Genomic DNA, 9,495 nt, shown 5'->3' with positions numbered 1-9,495 from the left:
CTTATCTGAGAGCTAGTGTACAATAGAGTTATTTTACTGCATATTTACTTTTTTAATTGATAGCTGAAAGTATACTCACACTAAAAAAAACTAAGTAATGAAGTTCATCTCATCGACTTTATCTACAACAAAGTTTTATGAAGAAAATCCATTATAGTCAGTTTAGGAGAGGAAAAAAAGCATCAAAACAGATAAATGGATAAATGGCAAAATAGATAAGACAGTATCTAGACCTTCATCACTTCACCAGTGAAATAGGCTATTTAGAATACAGAACATGATCAGTTTGCGCAAGTACAGGGATTTTTTCTGGGCACACAAATCCCTGTGAATTTAAATAGGAAAAAAGGGGGCAACGCCTTCAAGTTATAGTATCTTAAAGTATAATTCATGAGAAGTACTTTTTTGCTATGGATAGATATTCTGTGATTAGTAAATCTGAAATCTGTAAAACGAGTTAGCTAAATGGGGTAAAAAAAGAAGAAGAAGAAGAAGAAGAAGAAGAAGAAGAAGAAGAAGAAAAAGTACCTTTCAAAAAATTCCAGATTTAGTTTTGTTAATGTTAATCTGTTCATATTCCTCAGAAATTTACAGGACAGTGGTGACATTTTTAAAATGGGAACAAAGCAGGACACTGAAAGGGAATCTGTACTGGAATTTCCAAAAACCGCAGTGCTGTGACGTGGTGACGTCGCATTGATTTTTGGCTGCTTACGGTACCTGTACCGTAATTGCAAGAGTATAGCGCAACAGAATGTAACACCTGCTGCTGTTTCATTCGATTTGGCGAAGAAGCAGCTCGCGTTGGTCATAGATATTTTAAAAACGTTACATATAAATATTTTACATCTATATATAAGAGAAAAGCAGCCTTTTAAGACAAACAATGTTCAACAGCAGCTGCATTGGGGAAAGCCCGCTCACGAAACTCTTATAGGGAAATCCCTGGTGGTGTTGTGGTGGGTTTAAGAAACTATCACAGAGTAGGTGTGGTCAAAAACGAACAAAACAACAAAAGTCATTGTACTTTCCACTTTTGTTAGATAAATATAAAGTGCTTAAAGTCCATTAATAATCATTATTATTTCCTTACAATAATAATCTCATCATTTCAAAATACTGCATGACTACTATGAGTAAAACAGTACCATACATGTGGCTTATATGTATATATAACATAACACATGCATCATATGTATAACATATAAAGAGTGTTTGAGCTTCAACGTGCCGATTATTAATATTCAGAATGTGATAGAAGTCTGTTTTTGTATTCACCTGGAGTGGAAAGTGTCCTGGAAATCACCGAAAATCTGAGGTGCTCATCTGAAAGTACTGTTATTACGTTGTGTGAGACAGTTGTAAGGACATTGCACATGCCAACATCAGGACAGGAAGTCATATATGAGACATCAATACTTCTTTTTTTTTAAATTATTGCATTTTTGAAAGATTTATAGAATACAGATCTTTCAATAAAAATGTACATGTTTTTTTTTTCCACTTTGTGCTACCTAAAATAAAGCTTTAATAAAGACTGGTGGAGTGGTGTTCCTATAACAACCTGGACCTTAACATCTCAAAAAAAGAAAGAAAGAAAAGATGGTAATTCACTTCAAAATATCAAGGTGTGTCTGCTATCTGTAAACATGGTGGGCAAATTGAGAGATTTAAGTGCAACATGTTTCTCGCATCACACCTCTGATATCACCTTATCAAAAAAACATCTCCCATTAGGTAAAAAAAAAGGCCGAGCAGAAACTCTTCTTCCTGGGAATTCTCAAACAGGACCACCTCCCTGCAACAACTGATAATTAGTAGCCATCATCACAGTGGTTGTAGAGCAGAAACCTGGAATGATCTGCAGAGGGTAGTAAAAGCAGACGAGTGTGTCATCTACCACTTCTGATTGACCAAACCTTGGCACCGCACTGAGAGCCAGGGCAGGAATGCAACCCACCCTAAATGCTGGAAGATTCAAAGCTATAAAATGCAGACCAAAACAAACTAAAAGCAACTGCTTTAACCCAAAATGTATCACCCCCTGCAAATGACTCGGTGATTGCAATATGACTGAGCTTGACTGGTGCATTATTTGTCTATTAGCACTGCTTTTAAGGAGAGTTATACACAGGTAATACACAAATGAAAAGGTAATGGTAACACCTGTACGTCTGTGAATAGATCCCAGCCACATGAATCCTAGACATGAGTTTTTGGGGATTGTACAGATCCTGTTACAAATGGCTGTACATACACAGAAAAGCTGATGCCAAAAACAGCCAGCTGCTGCATAATAGAACAGTACTTTCTGCTTCATGAGCCTCAAGAATAAGAAACAGTTCTTCTAACAGTTAGGCTGTAAAAAAGAAATCAAAAACTGGAAATAAAGTTGCAGCCACTTTGTTGTAATTTAAAAGGGAAATTTGTTACAGTCTATATATGATATATAGACAGGCAAAGGTAAAGACCCTACAGAGAAACCCCCAACAATTAGATGATCCCTTTTAACAGGAAAAACATCATTTTAACAGGGAAAAAAAATCCCCCCAAAACAAAACCAAATCTGGCTCAAGCAGGGACTGCCATGTGCTGCAACGGGTGAAGGGAAAGACAGAGAGAACAGATGCAAAGTGTGGGAGAGAGAAGACAAAATTCAAAGCAGTATTGGTATATAAATACATAACTGGAGAAGAAATGCTCAGAAGTCTCATGGCAATCTGAGTCTAAAGCAGCATCACCAAAAATCCAAATATCATAAAATGCACTGCTGTTCTTGGTGGGGATTAGCACACAGCTGTGAACAATGTTTAAATGCCAGAAGTAGCAAGCTTTTAAATTAATAAAGATTGCTACAAACCTCTACATGCAAAGATGGGTGACTTTCCAATACACTGTGCTTTTTAACTTCTTTCCGTTATTTCTAAGGGGTTTGGTGAGGCGTGATCTTCAAATGGGTGCTATGATTTCACTGGGTCGGACCTACTTTTACTTTCAGAACTGCCTTAGTTCGTCCTCAGACATACTTAATACTACTACTGGAGTAAAGCAGCAGAGTAGCTCTTCTTACTCCATCAGAAAAAGACCCACTCTTTATTTGTGCAAACAATGTGCCAGTCAAGCGTGCTTCCTATTGTGTGAAACAACGCTTTGTCGCAGAGGAATTCTATTTAAAGAGGATTTAGCACTACTTCTGGGTATTTTAGAAAATAGCTGAAGAGGAGTACAAGCTTCACGTGCTTTTACAGGAAACGGTCAAGGAAAAGCACCGCGCGTAGCTCCTCCCACACCGTATAAACAGAACACGTCGCCTAAATAAGTTCACAGACAGACTGTGAACACTTACAGAGGTGTGCGCTGTTGTACTCGACGCTATTCAAAATGGATTTTAAGTTTATAGCGCTGCTTATACTGATCGGGTCTTTCATGGTGAGTACACCGATTAATGCTATGTTTTTGTTTTTACAGGGATCGGTTTTGACCTGCGACAACTTAAAGTAGCACGATTTCAGATTATTTCTTCTTAACGTGTTATTATACGCTATAATGTGTGCTAATTATCGTATCCATCTGTTACTTTACTGTGTTATATTATTGTCAAAATCCTGCTTTTTCCCTGTAAAGTCAAAACCTAATGCTAGAGTTACGTTTCATGAGGTGCTTTCACTTTCGATTTCCCGGCAGTGGAGGGTTTGGACAAAGACGTGACCTTGTGTGAATCCCGATTTGCAAATATTTGTTAGTAACGTTACGAACAGCGGTGCACCTGGCTGCGTGCATTTAAAGCAGTTAACAGTTGGCTGAATCTTTGGGGCTTTCCACCACGCCCCTCGCAGTCTACCCTGAGGAAGTGAATCTAACATTATCAACATAGAGAAACTCAACCGATACTCGAGATCACACAAGGGCTAACTACCTCTTATTTAAATGTAATGCTTTTATTTTGCAGGGAATGACTGTTGCTCAGGCCAGCTGTGACCCAGAAACACAGTATGAAAAGGACGGTCAGTGCTGTCTCATGTGTAAGCCAGGTACGAAAACACTTTTCCTATGAAGGAAATTAAAATAAAACATCTGCTTTCTTGTTATTTATAACATATTGTCACCAAATTGAACTTGACAGATACATAAACAACAAATACAAGATTAAGAGCCATATCGAAGGCATAACTGCACTAATAGCATCCAATCTTTCTTTTTTCAAGTAATAAACATTTAAAGCAGCATGTATAAGAAAAAACCTAGCAGCAGGAAGCATGTGGTAGACAACTGTCTTTTTCAGACAGCATGATCACTGTTACTAAAGCTTTGCTTTTGCTTTCATTTTGGCTGCTTTTACACAAGCATTTCAGCTCTGAAAATGTTCCTCAGGACCTGTGTGTCAAAAGGCTAACATGCACATCAAACATTTCAAAAGATATACATATTATAGCCAAATGTGCATTTCCAACAAGCTAGTTGTTGCCTTTAGTCATGCCTCACTCATGGTCTGTACTAGCAGCACCCTCACCTAAAACAAACTGAATATTTGCACCAAGTGAGAATTCATCTTTCCTGTCTTGTGCTATGTGTCCGTCTAAAAAGAAGGCGAAACTGAAACAGTTGATTTCTTACACTGGAGGCAGACATTTTGACAAAAGACCCTTTCATTCATTTTTTGAGGAGAATTACTTTAGGTTGAGATTTCCAAACGACAGTAATTACTCTTCTTTAATTTATTATCAGTGTGAGTGGAATGTCTTCCAGCTTTATGGACTTTTGGTGGAACACAAAAGACATTTTAAGATGACGGCAGAGACACTGAGAAGTTGCGATCCTGCTATTTTAACATCTCAGAATAGAGTAGCTTATAGAAAAAACAACCTAGTAATTGCTACTGGGAAAAGGGGCCCTCGTAATCCCAAAGACAATGTGAAGCATGTAAACAAACCAAATCTAACGTGTTGATTAAAAGGTGTTAGGGTTTGTTAGAACCAGATAAGCCAACCATCACCTAGTTGACTTAACTTTGTCATATTTCCCTAAAAGGTCCATTGATTACCTAAACTCAGAAATCCCAATTTACTAATTACTCAGGATAAATAAAATACTTGCAAATAATATACTTGATTCTAACTCTGCATATCTTGTTTTGCAGGGACTAGCATGTCTACAGAAGATTGTAAGAATCCTCAATGTCAACCTTGTCTGGATAATCACTACCAGGATAAATACACAACGAAAAACAAGTGTCTGCAGCAGCCTTACTGTGATAGAAGTAAGAAATTGTGACAAATTACCTCAAACTGTTCCGATATAGTGTGTCTGTGTATACTTGGACAGAGAGAGGCTTCTCTTACAGCGTAAACCTTTTTTGTCATTTAGATAAAAACTTTGAGGCTCAAGTCCCAAAAAGCAAGACGGAGCGATCCATCTGCAAGTGTAAAGTGGGATTCCACTGCTCCAGTGAAGAATGTATTACCTGTGTGGAACACACAGTCTGTCAACCAGGATATGGAGCTAAAGTCATAGGTACCAACATCCTTGTGACTGAACATTTGTTTAATTAGTTTTAAGTTTTTTATTATGCGAATGAGTCTCATTTTTTGAAAATGATTTTTGATATTCAGGCAACAACTCACAGGACACCGAGTGTGAAAAATGTCCAGACGGGACATTTAACAATAATGCGTCGTGGTATGCTCAGTGCCGCAAATGGACAGAGTAAGTACACATTTACATTAACATGTGAACTTAGAGATGATCTTTATTTAAAAAAAAACTTGGAAAAGGGCCTTTGTTCACCTTTTGAATTTAGTTATGTGTTTCAAGAATATTTTTCCTTCTTCCTGTGAATATGCCAACAAATAGTCCCGCAGAATATCCACCATAGGTCAAGGTCAAGTTTATTTATATAGCACATTTCCAAACAGACAATGCTGCACAAAGTGCTTAACAATGTAGAATACCACTAAAACAAATAAAATGCAAATCAATAACGATGCAGTAAAATATAGAAAAAACAAAAGAAGTAGATGAGATAAGTCAATAAAAACAACTAAGGCTGTTAAAACCAAAATGTTTAGGTCAAAGTGTGTTAAAAGCCAGACCATGAAAAATGTGTCTTTAGTAACGATTGTGTTTGTGCTGATCTAATATTAAGAGTCAGACTATTCCACAGAGAAGGCTGTCGCCACGAGACTTAGTCCGTGGAATAGTTACGGTTAGTTTCGACCTGGACCTCACGGTTCTTTCTGGAGCATAAATAGGAGCTCAGACAGAAAAGAAGGGGCTCGGCCGTTAAGTGACTTAAAAAAAAAAAGTAAGAGTTTAAATTTTGTATGGAACAGGGAACCAGGCTAAATCTGGGGTTATATGCTCCTTCCGCAAAGTTACTGTACTAACAACAATTTATACACCTTAATTTTTTATCATGAATTTAAAAAGCTGATGTGAGCTGTTTGGCCACAAAATCTGGAATTTTGTACAGGAATTTCTTCTCAAAAACAGGGATCAGGTGGTTGTTTCAGTTCTTCTGAAGAGCCGTGCCATAGATTATATTTTTCCTGACAATGATAGAAAATGCTGCTTGTAATTGACACCCGGAGACCATTGTTTATTCACTATTGATGTAGGAAGACCTTGTAGAGCTGTGTTTGTCTAAATCTGTCAACATGAAAAAATAAAGCGAATCTGAGGCATTGTATTGATTTGCTTCTTAAGTTTGTGTAACTTTAGCAGTGATAAATTAAAGGTGTGAGTCTGACTGAAAAGGAGATTCTGTAAATGAAGAAAATGGTGTTTCTAGCTGATGGGATTTTTTTACTGTGTTTCATGACACAACCAGTTGGTTAAACCAAAATATGACCTCTGGCGTACTTACCTTTCATTGGGCCCAAATACAGTAACTTACATAAGCTTTAATCTTTGCGTAGGGGCAACAAATCAAATGAAAATAGTGGTATTCAAAGTGGAAATACAAACCAATAACGAATTATTGAAAAACAAATGCAACACTGAGGCAGGAATTCTGCTCTAATACTGTGAAATTCATTGCAGATGTGAAAAGGGATATCAAGTTAAAGAAAAGGGAACGCACACCACCGACAACACATGTGGTAAGTTGTATGTAGGAAGATGAATTGCAAAGGTTTCTCACCTTTCTCGCTGCTGCCGTGTGCAGCTGTGTGGTTGGATGCGGTGCATTGTTCAAAACGAAACTATGTCAACTGTGAGAAGGTTTGTCTCATAAATCTTAGTTGGTCTGTGGTTTTCAGTGTGGCTTTGTCAGCTTTCACTTACTATGTATCGACGTGTAGACTCCACAGTCTCCTAATTTACTGCTAATGTTAGAATTACAACTGAATTAATGATTTATTTTCAGTTTTCCTCAACGCTTCTGAATTTATGCTTCCTCTGTTTAATGTGACTACGTGTTTGACATGAAAGTCTCTTTTGTTTTACATTTTGTCTGCACAAATACCCATGTTCTAGACAGTATCAGAGAACTCGATGTATGTTTAACTGTGTTTTTATTTCTTTTTCTCTTCCAGCAGGGACACAGCGGAGTCACATAATCGCCATCTCTATTTTAGCTCCAGTTGTTTTGGTCTTTGTTATCGTGATTTTAGTATATCGAGGTAAGCTGTGCTCTAAAGCTCTAAACAAATAAATAATAATAATCTTCCTATGTACTTATATTCTGTGTTTCTTCTTTTTTATGAATCGGTAAAGCAGAATGCATAAAACAAAGGACAAAGGTAAATATGACTTTTTAAAATGTATTTATTTGTTGTTTCATAGATGCTTTTTAATGACAGTAAAAAGATACCCATATATATATATATACACACACATGTAAATTTTGTATTGTTCGATACATATGCGTACCGAACCGAAAGCACTGTATCGAACAGTTCAATATTGTGTGTGTGTGTGTTTGTATATATTTGAAATTATGGAATTTAGAATCAATTAGTGTCTTTTGACCAGGTAATCAATTTCTAAAACTATTTCAGATATGTTACTTTAGCACTCCAGTGTACATCTGTAAACTAAAGATGATATCTTAGATTCTGAAAGATTAGCTTAGTTTAGCATAAAGCCTAGAAACAGCTAGGCTTTATGCTAAGCTAAGCAACAGCTAATGAATCCAATCATAAGAGGTGCACCTACAAGGATCTGTTAAAAATTTAATAATTTCATACATTAAAGAATTAAACTATAAATATTTGTTTGGTTTTTTTTTTAGGCTTTTCACAATGTAAGACTGCTTGTTGCTAATCTTTAATGCTGACCAGAAAAATATAGCAGCAATCAACACGTTTTTTTTTTTGTTGTTTTTTTATGTACACATGTGAAAGCGATATGTGGATTTTAACTTTGAGCAAGAAAGAAATGAAACAGTTGCACAAAATGAAAGCCTGTTCTTTTAAATGAGTGCTGAGGTTTGTCCTCAAGTTTAATCAGCTTGGGTCATTTTGTGCGGTCCCTTTTAATAGGTTTGCAGTGGATTTATATACACATCCTGCTGATTGTGTGACATGTCTGTATTTCTGATGTACCTTAAATCCTGTTTCACACCTTTAGACACTGTTTCAGAGAAATGCACTGCATAATTCAACACAGGAACTATAGCATAAAGTTGTACATGCTTTGCTGTGAGAGGAAAAAATGTGCAAAGCACCAGAACTGTTGACTTGATCAAAATGATTTTATCGTTATTATAATGTTTGTTATTTCTTTAACTCTGACAGAGCTATTTGGAACCACAGATGTGTGAAGAAGACATAACAGCCCATAAAGAAACAACGTATAATAATCAAATGACACCAGAGGAAAATGAGGATGAACTAAGCCATGAGCTCTCCTCAGAAGGATTCACAGATAAAGGGAACCAGGTGATGCAAGAGAGAGGCAAAGAAGAAATCGTGTCTCGTCAGGAGTCTCAGCTGGAGTCTCAGTTTGAGTCTCAAGAAGATAGTCAGTCAATGGATCAATTTTACAAGCAAGTTTAAAAAACGACACAGATTGTCCAAAGTGCTGCGCAAAGTTAAAAAATAATTACCTGATCTGAATAAGAATCAATGAATTAGTCTCCTTACTAATTCATTTTGAATGTTTACATGAAGTTACAATCATTTCATTTGCACTAAATTGTAAAAACCTAAACACACACACACTATATATACGTGGTGTAGACGTTATCATCCGGCAAACAAAACGTCCCTGGTTTGTTTCCAGCTAGGAAGGACATGCGATTTAAAACTCCACCAAATGAAGCGCCCAGTGCGACCCCTAGTGGCAAGTGAACAGCCGAAAGTAGCTAGCTATAAGTCTGAATGTTAACAATAAAATGTAAAGTAAGATGTATTATAAAGTGTAAAGAGAGTGTGGGGTAGTGTGTGTGTGATTTACCTGCATTAGTTTTGAGGTTGGTTGCAATTTTTAAGTTATGCATTGTTTATTTTTTGTTTTGTTTTTGTTTGTGTGTGTGTGTGTGTGTGTGTGTGTGTG

General features: G+C 36.7%; 1 protein-coding gene across 2 annotated transcripts; it reads left to right on the top strand.

Annotated features, from left to right (window-relative positions):
* The first annotated feature begins 3,272 nt into the window (after nt 1–3,272).
* On the top strand, nt 3,273–9,448 carry cd40 (CD40 molecule, TNF receptor superfamily member 5). 2 transcript variants are annotated; one of them, XM_005740964.2, is made up of 9 exons: nt 3,273–3,429; nt 3,950–4,031; nt 5,138–5,257; nt 5,365–5,511; nt 5,610–5,703; nt 7,039–7,097; nt 7,533–7,619; nt 7,717–7,739; nt 8,736–9,448. In XM_005740964.2, the coding sequence occupies exons 1-9, from the start codon at nt 3,382–3,384 to the stop codon at nt 8,994–8,996; spliced, it is 921 nt and encodes a 306-aa protein (XP_005741021.1). In that variant the 5' UTR covers nt 3,273–3,381; the 3' UTR covers nt 8,997–9,448. The 2 variants fall into 2 exon arrangements, with proteins under 2 accessions (XP_005741021.1, XP_005741020.1); XM_005740963.2 differs by having other exon boundaries at nt 7,714–7,739.
* Nucleotides 9,449–9,495: the final 47 nt, after the last annotated feature.

Source organism: Pundamilia nyererei, unplaced genomic scaffold (assembly GCF_000239375.1).
Source record: "Pundamilia nyererei isolate P.nyererei 1_Seehausen unplaced genomic scaffold, PunNye1.0 scaffold00106, whole genome shotgun sequence".
Lineage (NCBI taxonomy): Eukaryota > Metazoa > Chordata > Actinopteri > Cichliformes > Cichlidae > Pundamilia > Pundamilia nyererei.
The sequence above is the reverse complement of the archived record's forward strand: the minus strand, read 5'-3'. Positions and strand labels throughout refer to the sequence as shown.